Genomic DNA, 15,910 nt, shown 5'->3' with positions numbered 1-15,910 from the left:
TTTTGCCTTTTCATATCATGGAAGTGACAGAGAAAATATCGTTCATATTATGAGAGCAAACATTTGGGTTCCAAGCCAAGGAGAAGCCTCCTTCCCTCCCACTGGCACCAATACCCACAGGAAATGAGAAAGGCAGAAGCCCCACACAGTCCGTGCAGTGACTATCCTCCTGCTGCTTCCACTGGGACCACTCCATGGCTTGAGCATCTTCATTTATTTTTGAATAGATTATTTGATTTACTAAGCATTTATAATTGTGTTGACATTATTTCATTCTTTTTAATAGTAAAACAGTATTCTTTTAAATATTTACATTATTCCCTTCTTTTTAACACTGATTTTAAAGATGTATTAGGGGATGTCTACTGAAAACATGCATTCATTGCCTCGGGGCAGATATACAGGCTAAAACACAAATAATGATTTCACAGGAGCAAACAGAATTGCTGAGCAGGTGCTCATCAGGAAAGAGACCAGGGAGGAGCCAGGCTTGCCAGCAAAGGGAGAAAAGTGTAAAATAATTAGTATCTTTGATTTGTTGAGATTTAACAGTGGTATAGCCTTAGACTCCAAGTCAGGATGAGAAAGCAGGGGAAGTGGGTGTAATAGCAGCAGGGAAAGGAATGGCATCCCTACGGCTCTCTTCACTTAGAGTGTGGATGTTCCTTTAGCACAGGCTCTTTGGAAGTAAAATAAAGAATACCCAGGTAATAATGAAAACCCACGTAAACTTTGAGAAATCAGCTCTTCAAGGAAACGACTCAGGATGTACCGTTAAATAAGGCTGTGGAAACCATCAGTGGGTTTGTGGAGCTTATGTCTACAATGCGGCACAAACGGAATTATCTGCTTATCAGATTTTACTATTAGTTAGATATGCAGTATGCCCCATCAACATTTGGCGACACTGATCCGCACTTTGTTAAACTTCTCTTCCTGCCCTTTATTGACATCACTGTGGCCTCTTGGGATTTCCTCCTTTTAGTTATGCTACAGCCTCTGGAACACAGCAGAAGTCTCTTTCTTGCTGATAATCATAGCAGTCACTACTTGCTCACGGCCCGCTATAGATCTGAAACTACCTGTACTGCAGGAGTGAGCTAGAGCAGAGAGTTCATGCAGAAGCTGATTCTAGGTTCGGAGGACAGATTAAGTGGGGAGATGGGTTAGGGAAGGAGGAAAAGCCAGTCTAAGAGGGTGTTGTTCAGGTTGTCATTGCATGTAGTGGGGGGGCTTCTTTCCACAGGGGCCCCTGAGAAAGTGCAGGGTGCTGCCCAGAATTGCTCCTAACTTCCAGGACTGGCTGCTTCTGCACCCCTTTGGGTGAGGGGTGCTCCTGGGGTGAAAACACCGCCATGGTTCAGAATGGTGTTTGCTGGAGCCCAGCAGACTCCTGCTGCCTTGGAAAAGGCCCTGAGCAGAAAAACAGAAAGGTCCAGTGGTGCGGGGTGTGCACCGCAGAGCAGATTGGCCGGATAAAGTAGGTTTTTGTGTTGCTTGAGGATCTAATTCTTATATCAGCTTTGTCAACTTTAAGCTTCCAGGTGAAGCTCTGTCAGGTGAAAGAGGATTTCATGAATTTGCTTTACTACTTACAGAAACAAGCACAGAAGACTCAGATGAAAGGTTTCTTTTTGCCTTCTCATACCAGGTAAGATGATTCCGCACCTTAGTCTATTAGAAGAATATGGTTTAAGAAAAAAAAAAAAAGGCCTAAATCTGCTCCTTGGGGATCCTAGTCCTGAGGCTTCTAAGAAAGCAGGCCTGGTGGAAAGCCAGGAGCAAGCAGCGAATGGGGGTTTTACAAGGCAGTGCCTCTTCCTCCTTCCTCCCTAGGGCCCAAGCTGGAAGGCAGAGGGCTGTGGAGACCTGTGGCAGAGGCATCAAACACTGGCACAGAGAAGTGTCTACACACCTGTTCAGAAATGATGTCCCAGGGTCACCTCAGCAAGGTGTGGGGAGATGGGGGGGTGGCTTGATTTATGAGCCTGAGGCAGCCCCAGGGCTCCCAAAGTCTCATGAGTGAGGTATTAGTTTCCTATTGCTGCTGTAACAAGTTACCACAAACTTTGTACCTTAAAACAACACAGATTTATTATCTTACAGTTTTGGAGGTCAGAAGTCTGAAGTGAATTTCAGTGGGCTAAAATGGAGGCGTCAGCAGGGCCACATCCCTTCTGAGGGCTATACTGGAGGATCTATTTCCTTCCCTATCCTGTTTCTAGAGGCTGCTGCATTCGTTGGCTCATGGTCTCCCATCAGAAGACTTCCATATTCATGTACCCTTTTCTGGCTATTACCCTCTTGCCTCCCCTCTGATAATAACCATTACTATTATATTGGGCCCATAAGAATAATCCCAAATCATCTCTCCATCTCAAGACGCTTAGCTTAATCATATATGCAAACACCATTATGCTATATAATGCCACATATTCACAGCTTTCTGGGATTCAGAGGTAGACATCTTTTTTGGGGGCCATTATTCTGTCTGCCATAGGCAGCTAACAGAACCCAGAGGTGCCAGGTAAGGTGACATGGCATAGGAATAATGAGGGGAAGCCATGCAGCAGGAATCTGGAGCATGATGAAAAGCTGCAGGAAAGGGGCTTTAAGATGGAACGGCATGGCTCAGGCAGTGGGTGCAGTGCCAGGTGCCAGCCCACTGGCACCTTCTCCAAAAGAAAGCAGAACAAAGGGGATACACGTGCCAGCAGCTGCCTTTCCAGAGAGTGGACAGTCCAGCCACTGCACAACTCTGACCTGAGGAGCCCAGGATGTCCCATGTGGGTCTGAGGACCCTTCTCTGCTAACACCATGAAGCCACAGAAGCCACTTCTCTCCATATGTTTTGAGGCTCTCTTTGAAATGGAAACAATCAGGGAGAGGGACTAGAATATGACTGGGGCTTGTCACGAAGCCATATATATCACAGAGAAATAGTCTAGATTCACTTTGCACATCCAAAATGAGTCACTATTTGTGATTGTCCTTCTACCCCCCAGAAACACACACACATATTATTCACCCAGAACAGCCCTGTAAGATGATGTCATAGAAAAAGTCATTCAGAATTCTGCCTGAACGAGAGACTAAAGAGGCTCTGGACATTCTTTCCCCTCTGCTTAGGACATTGATTCCTAAAGGACACCTGGTCTTACTGAGGGCAGGGCACAGGCAGGGATGCCGAGCAGAGTGGCCTGCTGCATTGGAAGCAACATGCCCAGTGAAGCCAAGAGCTAGTCTTTAACAGCAGAATTAGAGTGCTGACAGTGCCCAATTATTTTGCTCATTAAGATGACCAGTCTGGACTGCAGTGACCATTCTCCAATTAACTCCTTGGCACTTGGCTATAATAATGATTGAACTAATCTATTTGACTTCCCATGTAGCTGAATGTGCAGATGCAAGTAAACTGACTCTGCATCATTCTAACACACTTTCCTCACCAGGAATAAAGGATGTATTCGATTTTAGATTCTTCCAGGAGCTTTAGAATTCTATGCAAGCAGAATGGACTTGATAAGCAAGGGCTCTGGCCCAAGACAAATGTGCTTCCATCCTGGCTCTGGTGAACTCAGGCTGTGACTTAGGCTCATTTATGTGAGCGGCAGGAATACCACCCTCAACACCATGGGCCTGGGTTGAAGGAACCCACTGGGAATGCTGAGGGGCTGCTGGGTACTCAGCAAGCTACCCCCATACAGGGAGTTTAGCATTGTCAACGGGAGGTAGGGCACAGGCAGGGAGAATTGGAAGCATTCACAAAGGTGATCCTCTTAAAAGGATCCAAACTTCTCAGACACATTATTGTGTGGTTTTCTTGTATCAAAATAGTAGCCTTTTAAATCATTGATCTCTAACCAGAGACCAGGAGGTAAAGGTGGACTGTGGAATATTTTCTTTGGCCAGATGACCTGTTTTTGTAAATGAGAACATATTAAAATTGAGAGATTTTACATAGAAATTGATTTCTAACTTCTGAACAACTGAAAGTGCAGCATCAGGCCTGGATTCTTGTATGGTTTATTCCTGTGTGGTGGCTAAACCTTTATTATTTTATTTTACTTCCCACTGGAATTTAAATTCACCAGGTATTCTCGCTTATCTTGATGCTTCTCCCCACTCACATTATTAGGGATTTTTACTTATGATCCACTAACGCAAATTCCCTGGGATTTGCAAAAGATGGGATTTGGGATTCTTGCGAAAGATGGGATTTGGGATTCTTGCAAAAGATGCTCCTAAGGGTACGTAAACTGGGTATAAACTGAGCAGGGCCGAGATTCCCCAGGGTGGAGTTGTTTTTCTTCTCTTGATCCCTGATGCCTATTACAATTTCTGGCACAGAGAGGGCAATGGCCAACTGGATGAATCTGACGTTTGTATCCTGTGCTTGCTGCAATTTTCTAGAGATGCACTTTTTTTCCTTATGTGAGCTGGGGGTGCCTATGCTCTTCCTCGTCGATTGAGGCTGTCACTCAAGCCGTGTCTTCCCAGAAGTGGAACATATTGTAAAACATCAGCAGGTTTTCCTCCAATCACCACACCAGATCCAAAGGGAAGATTATTAGAATTTGTGACACTGAGTCAACCATATCCAAATGATATTAAAGCCAGGAGGGGCTGCAAATTAGTCACCCTCTCCTGTGTGTGCTGGAAACTGAGCAGGCTCCTCTGCTCTTGTCTGGGTTTGCACATGACTCACTTCAGGCTCGAGGGATTTGCATTAGTGGATCATAAGTAAAAATCCCATTAAAATGACATTCTCCTCATCATTATGATGGTTTTAGTGAGAGGCCCTGGATCATCACAGGCATCTCCTAAAGCCACCTGTAATAGATTTACCTGGCTGTTCATTCACCTTGGCTAGAGCCTGCTGAGGTGTGCAGAGGGGCTGGGCTGGCTAGAGTCCACAGCGCCTCTGTAGAACTGCCTTTCTCAGCAACACTCCTGAGGGCTATGTGAAAACCCTTCTCCATGCCTGGTCTCAGTGCTGTGAAGAGCCGCTGTTCAAACATGTCTGTCCAGGGCTGGGGTTCCTTAGGGGCCTCTAACACAGCCCCTGCCACTGGCTCCATTCAATGGCCTGGCATGAGTTATATTTGCTTAAACTTGATAAATCTGATGAATGTCATACTAGAATTCTTTCTATTTGCCCATATCTAAAATTCTCAGTCTTCTACTGAATACTACTGTAGATGTTTCAATTATGTCCCAGTCCTTTGGGGATAAAGCACCAACACAATAATACCTTATAAAAGGCCACTTGGGATTTAATGTCCAACGGCTTCTCCACACGGGGGTCCCAATACCTGCAGAAGCTTTCTCCTTCTGCTCCATGCCTGTGCCTATGCTCCGCCGTGCAGAGCGCCCACATGCCCTGCCCCCAGCCCTCGCTCACTGCCCTGCCCTAGGCTGCCCTCCCCTGCTGCATGGAGCACTCTACATTTCTCTAAGACATTCCCTCCCGGAGGCCTTCCCAGGTTCTCGGCCCCAGGTGTTCCCCATGGGCTCCCACAGACTCCCCCATCCAGCCCCAGCCCCCAATGCCTATCGCATGGGATTGTAAACTGCCTGTTGATGTGTCTGTTTGACCCATTATCGTGGAAACTTCTAGAGAACAGAGATTCTTATTTTAGCTACTGATCCCAGGTACCCTGCACAGAGCCTAGAGCACAGTTTATGCTCAGAATAAACTGCGGAATAAAGAAATAAACGAGTCCCATCAGGCATTAGAACAGATAAAATGCTGCTGGAATTCCCAAGGTAGGCCAGGAGTTAAAATATACACAGTACATTAGCCTGGCTTGAGTTCCTTCTTGCCAAGGCCAGAAAGTTCTGGAACAGTTACAAGTCCACTGGTAGTAAATCCAGCAAGATCTTGAAATAAGATATCACGATCAAAGATGAACAATGTTTGAAATCCAGAACGTAAAAAATAGCAGCATTTAAGAATTTTAAAATGCTCAATAAAACGAATCAAAAGATCAATTAATCACAGGGAGTTTTCAAAGATCTCTGGATTTTCCCCTTTCCCCTCTCCCTCCCTCCTCCCCTGCCTCACTTCATCTCTCCCTTCTTTTAATCTTGACATTCATTTACCATTATGAAAACATTTACTAGGCACCAAGCATGCATTCATGCCTGTAACTGCACAGAAGACCTGGGGATGAGTAAGACACTACCCTGCCCTCCAGGAGCTCAGGCAAAGTGAGCAGACAGACAGGATAAATGTGTTATGACGGAACAGTAGGAATGGGGATGGAGTTCTGCATGGAGACTGGGGAGCAGAGAAGAGAGGCAACCCACCCATGGGGGTAACCCAGGATGGCTTCCTGGGGGAGGTGACCTTATTAGGGATGCACATTCTGGGCATCAAGTGATTTACACCCAAGAAACTTCTGGCAAGGTTCTGTCTACACAGAGAGCTGAGTAAGGAAAAAGAGGAGTCTGTGGGTTGGTTCATATACACCACTGGATTGCTAGCATGGGAACCGCTGAGGTTTCCTATATCTATGCACTGTGGCTGCCTTCAGAGGGAGAGCAGCTGTGCAGTTGAGCTGCGGCTCTGATCATCGGCTCTGATCTGCGGCTCTTGATGATCAGAGTAGAGGAATGCTAGGGACTGAATTTCGTCTCTCCTAAATTCATATTTTGAAAACCTAACCCCCACTATATTTGGAGCTAGGACCTTGAGGAGGTGATTAAGGCTAAATGAGGTCAAAAGGGTGGAGCACTCTTTCCATAGGGCTGGTTCCTCATAAGAAGACAACACACCAAAGTGCACCCTCTCTGCCATCTGAGGACATGGTAAGAAGGAAGCCCTTCACAAGCCAGGAAGAGATCCCTTAACAGGAACCAAACTGGCAAGCACCTTGATCTTGTACTTTCAACATCTTTAACTGTGAGAAAGTAAATTCCTATTAGTTAAGCCACTCAGCCTGTGGTATTTTGTTGCGGCAGCCTGAGCAGACAAAGAATAGGATAGCTTGAGCAAAGGGAAGATGTGACCATTTTAGAGGATTTCATCAGGACTATGGACATTTTGTATTTCAGTGATAATTCTGATCTCTAAAATTTTTATACATTTAGAAGTGTAAACTTTAACAATTTTAAATAAGCTGGCATACCAAAGCAGCAGCCGGGCATAATGGAAAGGACAGGTCCTAAGGTCCTAGCCACGGTTTGCTGTGTGACCTTGGGAGAACTACGGACCTCAGTCTCTAGGTTCACATTAGCCACCAAGAAGGGCTGGAGCAGAGATGAGAATAATCTGCACGTGCAGCCTTCCTAGCACAGAGCAGGCATTGACAAACGGGAGTCAATGAGATCAGCGTAGTTTGGAAGGTGTTCAGTGAATCCCAGCCCCTCCTTAAATTCACCACTTTGGGAACAGATGTTAGAACTGCTAGATTCACTATACCTTTATCTTTAGAACCAGAATTCCTTCCTTACCTATTTTTAATTTCCAAGCCCATGACTTCATTTGCCTGCATCAATGCTTCTCAATCCCATCTTAGAAAATGCCTCAGGATATCTATAATTATCTCAACCAGTATAGCAATGTTCCTATTTTAAAAACCCTCACAATATGGAATTTATTTTAATTCGCTTAAATTTGTATTATATATTTTAAAACAGCCCACAAAAACCATATGGCACTTTAGGACATAACTGAGAGGTTGCTGAGAAATAAAATAAACAATGTCAAGATTTCACAATTCCTGCCAGATTCAGAATTCCTAACTCAGAGGAACATATACTAATCAAGATGCCACATTTTTAGAATTAGCATACAGCAGGATGGGATTTACTGGGAGCGGATTCGGCAGTTACCACCGGGCTCCCCTAGCAGCTTTCCCACCAGCTTGGCGTCCTTCATCTTGTCATATTGCCTGGAGTTCCACCATTGAGAGATTCCCCAGAGTTAATGAATCTTTGCTTTAGAGAGCATACATGTGTATACTTCTATGAGGATGAAAGGTGGCAGCAATCATTTCCATCTCAGTGTGAATGAGTTCCTTCTGGAATACTTCCCAGTAGCACTCTAAGATCAGCTCACTGGAGGACTGGAGACTTGGATGGAACAGAGAGAGGGTGGAGGTGGAGACGGTAACAGGGAAGGAGAAGGGAAAGGATTATGAATCACTCAGCCCTCAGCAAGGTGAGGCAGGTAGTGTAGTACACACAGTGGGGTTTGGACAAAGGAAAGAAGACTGGGTGCCCCAGAAGCACTTAGCCCGGCATATGGAAGGGGCAGAATAAAAACAAAATGAGGTCCGGGGGCCCCAGACCCCGGGAGGGTCATAGAAAGGGGAGGTCATAGAAAGGGCATAATTTCCTCTGCCTCATTAAGCAGCATCCATTTCTTACTCCCTTTTCCTGACTGCTGGCATTCTTTCTCCCGATAATTTAAATCTCTTTTTAAAAATGAGCCCTGGTCCCTTTCAAATTTAAGCAAAGGCCAACTCTTGTCTTGCTACGTAGACGCTTCCTGATGGCACAGCCACCCAGAAAAGTGAGTACTTCTTCTACCATTAATGCTGCACAGTCCTCAGAAACACACTCCAAGGCTTTGGAGTCACACCACACGCTTGCTTTGTCATTGACAAGTATGACGCAGTGGTTCTTGTGATCAGAAGTCATGAGGCTCAGGAGTGAGTCACAGATTTTTCCACTTCAGAAAAGACCATGCACTCCCCAAGGTGCTCTGTGGCACTGCTTACTCAAAGTCCTCAAGTCCCTGTCCTCAACCCGGTGTCAGCCAAAGGAGGTAGTAGAGCACCACGGGAAGACGTGGAGCATTTGTGATTTACAGACGTTCTAACAGAGATCACAGCAGCCTGGGGATCAGGAGAACTGGCTTCCACAGCCCAATGCAAAGCAAATGGACAACCACATGTGATAGGCCCAGTGGCCTGGCAGAATCCCAGCTAGGAAGAGTGTTCCTCCCCACCTTCACCTGCTCACTCACTTAGCACAGCACAGAGAACAAAGGCATGGGCACTCCAGTCTTCTCACTTACAACTGGCTCTAAGGAGGCAGTTTCCTTCCTGACTTTAAGATGCTGTGTGTCTCCCTAAGCTGATTTTTCCAACATTCAGCAAGTGGTCAGGACTTTGCAGTGCCTCCCACTGCCATCACCACTGGATCAGACCGGCCACCCCCAGCAGAGGCATGAGTAGCGGCAGGTGTGAGGTGAGCACCATACCTGATCCAGCTTCCAGTGGAACTCCGCGGGGCGAAAGGTGTCAGCCTGGTCGAAGTCTTTCCGCAAGAGGAAGACGAGGCGGCAGTTGTGCACGTACAGGGCATAGTGATGCCGGTTCATTTCTGAAAAGCAGAAAGAAGGCTTGAGGAATGAGAGAACCCTGGTGTCAGCCTCCACCAGAGGAGTCTTCCTGCTCACTCACTTAGCACAGCACAGAGGACAAAGGCATGGGCACTCTGGTCTTCTCACTTACAACTGGCTCTGTTGATAGCTCTATAATCCACATGATAGAGCTCTTCCAAAGTGGAAGAGGGAGACTCAGGAAAACCCACAGCCAAACACTTGCTGAGAAGCCATCTGGACTTTAAATACCCTCCTAACTTATACTCAGAAACTGCGTCAGACCCAGGGTACAAATTTCTTAGGTTAACAAGCTCCTTGTCTGTTGGTTACAGGGTTTAGGGAGCTCCATGCCAATCACATCAGTCACTCTGGGCTCCTTTAACATAGTGGTTTCTTCTAGAGTTCTGGGTTTTTATTTTATTTTATCAGAGAGCACTGACAACAGTGACCACGGAGTATACCTTCTCTCTCTACCTAATCCATATGAAGCAGAGCTGCCTCACTGTTGCTGTTGGGAAGAGGGGACAGATAGATTTTCCAGCATTAGAAATAGTTTTGTGACTCAACACCCCCTCCCCATACACAGACAATTACCGGGAAGTTTTCCTCTCCTAATGTAGAAACTTCCTTTCCCGCTAAGAAAAATCACGTCATGGATCCTGGCAGAAAAGGAAATGTTCTTTGACCAATCAATACTTAGAGAACTTGAACCTTAGTACCTTATAGGATACACCAGAAATGTACCAGGAGGTGCGTGTTCCATAATGTTGAGTGGATGAAGCAGGTACCCAAACTTGATTCAGATAGACTTTGGGTAGAGCTGCATCTTGGGTGATGTGGAGAGAATTATCTCACCTCTTACAGCTTCAGTTTCCTTAACCATATCATGACATTGATGCTGGATTATCATAATGTATCATAAGAACCGAATATTGCAATTGATTCCTGTAAATCCTGTATAAACCTTGCCTATAAAGTTTGGGTGGGAGGAATCAACACCAATTACATTGCTAGGGTGGGCCCTGATTGTTCCTGGCCAAACAGGCTCCTGAGAATCCCCCAGCATATGACTAGTTCAGAATCCATGCCCACATTCCTAGTGAAGGCCATTCCTTTTTTTTTTTTCTTTTTGGGACGGAGTTTTGCTCTTGTTACCCAGGCTGGAGTGCAATGGTGCGATCTCGGCTCTCTGCAACCTCCGCCTCCTGGGTTCAGGCAATTCTCCTGCCTCAGCCTCCTGAGTAGCTGGGATTACAGGCACGCGCCACCATGCCCAGCTAATTTTTTGTATTTTTAGTAGAGACGGGGTTTCACCATGTTGACCAGGATGGTCTCGATCTCTTGATCTCGTGATCCACCCGCCTCGGCCTCCCAAAGTGCTGAGATTACAGGCTTGAGCCACCACGCCCGGCCCGTGAAGGCCATTCTTCTGGCTTCAAAGCTTCTGTCAGGAGTTGGCAAGAGGCTCAGTTTAGGCTAGTGATATGAGCACTTTTCTCAGCAGTTATGGGAGAGAACTGCTCTTTTAGCAGAAAGCAAACAGAAGAGATACTTTCTTTCCTGCTGGAAGTCCTATTATACCACTGGGAGGCTTGGAGCTGTACAGCCATATTTGCTAATGTAAAATGGATACACTTTTAGGCACAGATCTGAGAAATTGCAGAGAAAAGGAGTCAGGCCTTGGATACACTTTACCTTAATGATGACTTCATGAGCCATCATAGCTCTGGATGTTTTCAGTTACAAAATACCCACAATCTCTGTATTAGTTTGATTTTTTGCTTATCTGAGACCAGTTTAGTCTGGATTTTCTGTTCCTTGTAACTGAAAGCCTCTTAATTGATACAATGAGGCAATGTGTGGAATGCATCTGCCCAGAACAGATGCTCCGTAACTGTTATGTATTAGAAGGACTATCACACTGCCTTATGACCAGGGCAACCTAACAAAGTAGTACTTTTAGGAAAGCATCGCCGTTGAATGTAACCAGAGGATGGCAGGAGGGAGAATGGTCAGGGGCACACTGTGGCAGGGCTGGGCTCGGCCAATGTCCTGGGGACCATTCTTAGCCTGTGGATTGGCAAAACTCCCCGGAATGCTTATGGGGATTTTACGAAAGATTTCTTGTCCCCCTTATGACTGTATAACTGACTCTTCTCTGGTTTCTGTTGATAAGTATTAGGAAATATAGAAAGGAAGAATTTTTGCCTTTAGTTTTCTTTGGAGTTGGAAGAGGCTGGGGGTAAGTAGAACAAGAAGAATGGATGAGCAAACCTCACTCTACTAGAGCAGCTTCTAGCCTGGGAGGTTTCTTCCTCCCTCCACTCCCTTTCTCTGAATTCACAGTCAGCCCATGTGCCAGGGTACCTGGTTTATTCACTGTGTTCGTAATGTGATCTGCTCAGGAATCCCTTTCTTTCTTTTCCTGCCCTTAGGAATTCTTTGTTGAATCTTTCCTTCCTTCTCTCTGTCCACATCTCAGGTAGATCCCAAAGCCTTCTGCTCACTTTCATGTATTAGAATAGTCTTGAATGGTTTAATTCAAATCAAATATCAGTCTCTTATCCAGTTAAAATAGATGTTCCTCTTCTCTATTCCGTCTTTACCCAGGGCTTGGAGGCCCACAGTAGGGAAAGGATAGGGGAAGGTCTTTCATTCTTCCTGTCCCATGCCCTCATCCCCCAGCCTCCTCCTAGCTCTAACCATGGTCAGAGGCAGAGGAATGCGAAGGAGAGGAAAAGAAGTATAAAGTCTCTTTAAAAAGCCAGTGGAGGTTTTCATTTTTGAAAGGCTCTGCAGAGGTCTCCACATTGCCATCTTTACCTCCCCACACCCTCTGTAGGGATGGCCCTGCTATAAGTCTTTACATAGGGATTGATAATGGTGAGTGACACACTCCTTTTCTGGGTGGCTAGGACATTTGTGCTTGCTGCAGTTCCACTTGGTTAGCCCTCACCTCGCATTCCTTGTGTGAAAGATGCTCTTTCCACAGCCGACCTTCCCCGATTCCTCCTCAGCCTCTGCCTTCTCTCAGGAATCCCCTCCAGCACACACATCAGATCCTACTGCTGGGACCCCTCTTCCTGGCATGCAGCCCTCTGTTTGCTAGCCTGCACATTTCTGGATGGTCCTTTGGCCCACAAGAACAAAGACACCTGTGTTCTGCCAAATTGTACCAGGGAAGCTGTTCTCCCTCTGGACCCTCTCTCCTCACCCTGTCATTGTGGCAGCCCCATCATCCACTTGCCTTCGAACACCCTGGCCAAGAATCCAGGCCAAGCTTTCACGTACCCTAAACTTGACATGAGTCAGACTTTCCCAGGACTCTTGTGGGCTCGGCTCTGACACCAGCCTGGAGCAGACTTACGAGCATTTGCAGCTCAGTCAACTGGCAGCAAAAGTAAGGTTCTCACTTCCTTTCTATAGATGACAACCTCAATCCTTCTGAGTGGTTTTCTGGGCGCCTCTGTAAGTGTAAAAGTACACCCATCCCTTTCCTAGCAGGCAGGGGGACCATCCTAGCACTCTAACAAGCTGATACTTCTGCTTCTCTCACCTTGAGACAAGGTTGGCCCCTCTCTCTTAGAAAGCCCTTAGACTTGAAGTGGCCAGCACTGTATGACCACTTATCATTCACTGTTCTCAGACGTCAGAGACAGAAGAAGGCTGTATGCCTGGGGAAGAAGATTCCAGCAGGAGGAACAGATGTGTGTATAGGAGGGGATTATTGTGACAGGGCAGGGGGCCAGGAGGAATCATGGAATGTGACTGGAAAGTACACTGCGCACAGGAGGAATGGAGAGGTAAGACCCAACAGAGGTGGGCTGTCAATCACCTCAAGGTAGAGACACTGCTATGTGTTCACTTAACCCTATCTCCTTTGCTCCTAGATTCACATCTAAACTCATTTTACAGCTGCCCCGTGGGTAAGTGGGGCAGTGTAACCAAGTTTTGGCAAATGGAATGTGTATTAGAAGTCAAACATGCTCTTTTCTCTCCTGGCAATAAAATCCTCCTGTGTTCAGCTCTAGCCTCACTTTCTGTTCTGTGGTTGAAAACAGGAGCAGCAGATAATGCAAGAATCCTTGGCTTCTGAATGTTGTGGGCAAAGCAGAGCCCCCCTAACCTCCAGACCCACCTGGGGCTGCTGGACAGTGGCAGGAAGTAAAACCACAAGGAAAGAATGTTAGCCACTGAAATGCCTTCCTTGGTGGTGGTAGCGGTGTTAGTAGCTCTCTCTTTTTTGCATCGAGCCTTTGTTGACTAGTCAATTCTTTTGTCCAGCAATTTATAAAATAGTTTATAAAGGAACAGCATTAGTAAGTTTTACTTAGTACACCAGACAGAACTTAGTGCAATTGTCACGAAGAGCAGTTTGACAATTTTCCTAACATTTCTATTATTTGAATCAGTAATTCAACTTCTGGTCAGGAAATAATAAGAAATGTTGTGAAAGAGGAATAAACTATCTTGTTTAGCCTTAAAAAAATGTCTAAAAGTTTGTAACAGAAAACTCTTTACAGCATTGTTGTGTTTGCATTTAAAAGGAGACAACCTAAATATCTAATGAAAGGGGGCCAGTTAAATGAATTATGATAAATCCAAATGGCAGAGTTTTAAACTCCCATATAGAGGCAGGAGAATTGCTTGAACCCGGGAGGTGGAGGTTGCAATGAGCTGAGATTGCGCCACTGCACTCCAACCTGGGCAACAGAGTGAGACTCTGTCTCAAAATAAATAAATAAACAAACTCCCATATAATTCATATTAAAAAATATTTTTTTGTGGAGAAATGATGTGGATATAATGTTATATGAAGATAACTGATGACATAATAGTATCACAAATATTATAGAAACGTAAGGACATTCTACATATACACAGAAGCAAAAATAATATTGTAATGAAATGTACCAAATGTTATCAGAAGATATCTCCCCAAGGATTAGGATTTTAGGTAATTTGTGTGTTCTCTTTTATACTTTTCTGTGTTTTTCATGTTTCCACTATAAACATACATTGCTTTATAACTTGAAAAAATTTTTGATATAAAAAAGCTATAATCACACTTTCATTTATTCCAGATTTTTTTTTTAATTTAGGATGGGGTATTTATTGATATTTTCTTGCTGTCAGAAAAGTTAGAGGAAAATCATCCCACCTTATCTGTGCTAATCTTGAATGTTGCTTCACACAAGGACCAAAGCTGAACACCAGGTGCGGCTAATCTGGGGGTGCTGAATGCCTGCTCAGGGGACGGTTGTGATGGCAGTGAGGCAGAGTTCAGCCATGGCTGCCCGATAGGGTCCTCTGAGATTCTGATTTATTGAGCTGGATGAGGCTCTAGCATTGACATACTTTTACAAGTGCACTAATTTCTTCTAATGAGAACCACTGGTGCAATAGCATGGGCCTGGGACAGAGAGTCAGAGGATCTAGGTCCAATCCTGTCTTTCTTGGTAATCATCTGTGTTATCCTGGGCCAATCACTCAGCCTTCCATATTCCAGTGTCCTCCTTTGTAAGCAGAAACATTTATATCTGTCTGACTCGCCTCCCTGGGGACTTGATATAGCTCAGAAAGGACTATATGTGTGTGGCCACTTACTCCAGCTCACACTGCTTTGTAATTGTCTGCACATTCTTAAGCTGTTGAGTCGCTGGGTTGCTGGCTCCTGGGTCATGATAGGAGTGCCTCACAGGGCACTGCACAGGCCACTGAACTGCATCCCAAACCTCTGCCTTCCTGCATGAAGGTCCCAGAGAAAAACCTGTCCTTGGCACTGACTACTACATAGACTTGTCATATAAATAGGGAGAGCCAGGCACCTCTGTTTCAGTTTCTGCATCCAGAAAATATATTAATATTTATTATAAAGATCTACTGAAACAGAGAATGAAGGGTTCTTGTAGCAGTGTAATGAGGAATAAAACTGAAAATAATTATAATAACAACATCAAGTAAATTAATGGAACACTGATTTATGCATCTGATGCTACTAGGTAATGTCATACTTTATTTCATATTTATTTTCCCCATTTAGCTTATGGGGAAAATGAGGCTCAGAGAGATTAGTAACTCTTCAAAGGTCATACCTTACGAAGTGGTCAAGCTGAGATGGGAACTTTGGCTGTCCAACAGCAGAGGCCGAGCTGACAGCTTTTTCTATATTGTCTTTTTACTGTTACATCTGCTGTGGTTGTTATTTATTTTGGCTGTTTTAGCAAAAGTTGTCTTTGAAATGGGAAGTTGTAGAATTATAATTAAATGCAGAGTTGCACCATTTGCATAAGATCTCAGGATGTTTGCGCATGTGTGTGGGGATGGGTGGGTGTAGTGACAAGAGCATAGGTTTGAATTTAGTTGCATCTAAGCTGACATTCCAGTTCTGATACTGACTGTGTAACTACTTGCGACAAGTTATTTAACCTCTAAGGAATGTTTTACCTTAAAATGGCAATGACAATAAAGCTTTTATAAAATAACTAATAAAGAAGTGTGTGTGTGATCTGAGCTAACAGATCATCACACTTCCTTTGTGCCAGGCACCATTCTGAGCACTTCATGATTATG

The 15,910-nt window shown here is 45.0% G+C and overlaps 1 protein-coding gene across 1 annotated transcript in view; it reads right to left on the bottom strand.

The window, feature by feature from the left end:
- Positions 1 to 15,910, bottom strand: part of CLSTN2 (calsyntenin 2) — a 648,539-nt gene that overhangs the window by 91,143 nt on the left and 541,486 nt on the right. Inside the window, exon 8 of the mRNA XM_017523717.1 lies at positions 9,215 to 9,336. Within this exon, the coding sequence (XP_017379206.1) occupies positions 9,215 to 9,336 (122 nt within the window). The remainder of the gene's footprint in view (positions 1 to 9,214; positions 9,337 to 15,910) is intronic.

This window comes from Cebus imitator, unplaced genomic scaffold (genome assembly GCF_001604975.1).
Source record: "Cebus imitator isolate Cc_AM_T3 unplaced genomic scaffold, Cebus_imitator-1.0 Scaffold30, whole genome shotgun sequence".
NCBI classification, from domain to species: Eukaryota; Metazoa; Chordata; class Mammalia; order Primates; family Cebidae; genus Cebus; species Cebus imitator.
The sequence above is the reverse complement of the archived record's forward strand: the minus strand, read 5'-3'. Positions and strand labels throughout refer to the sequence as shown.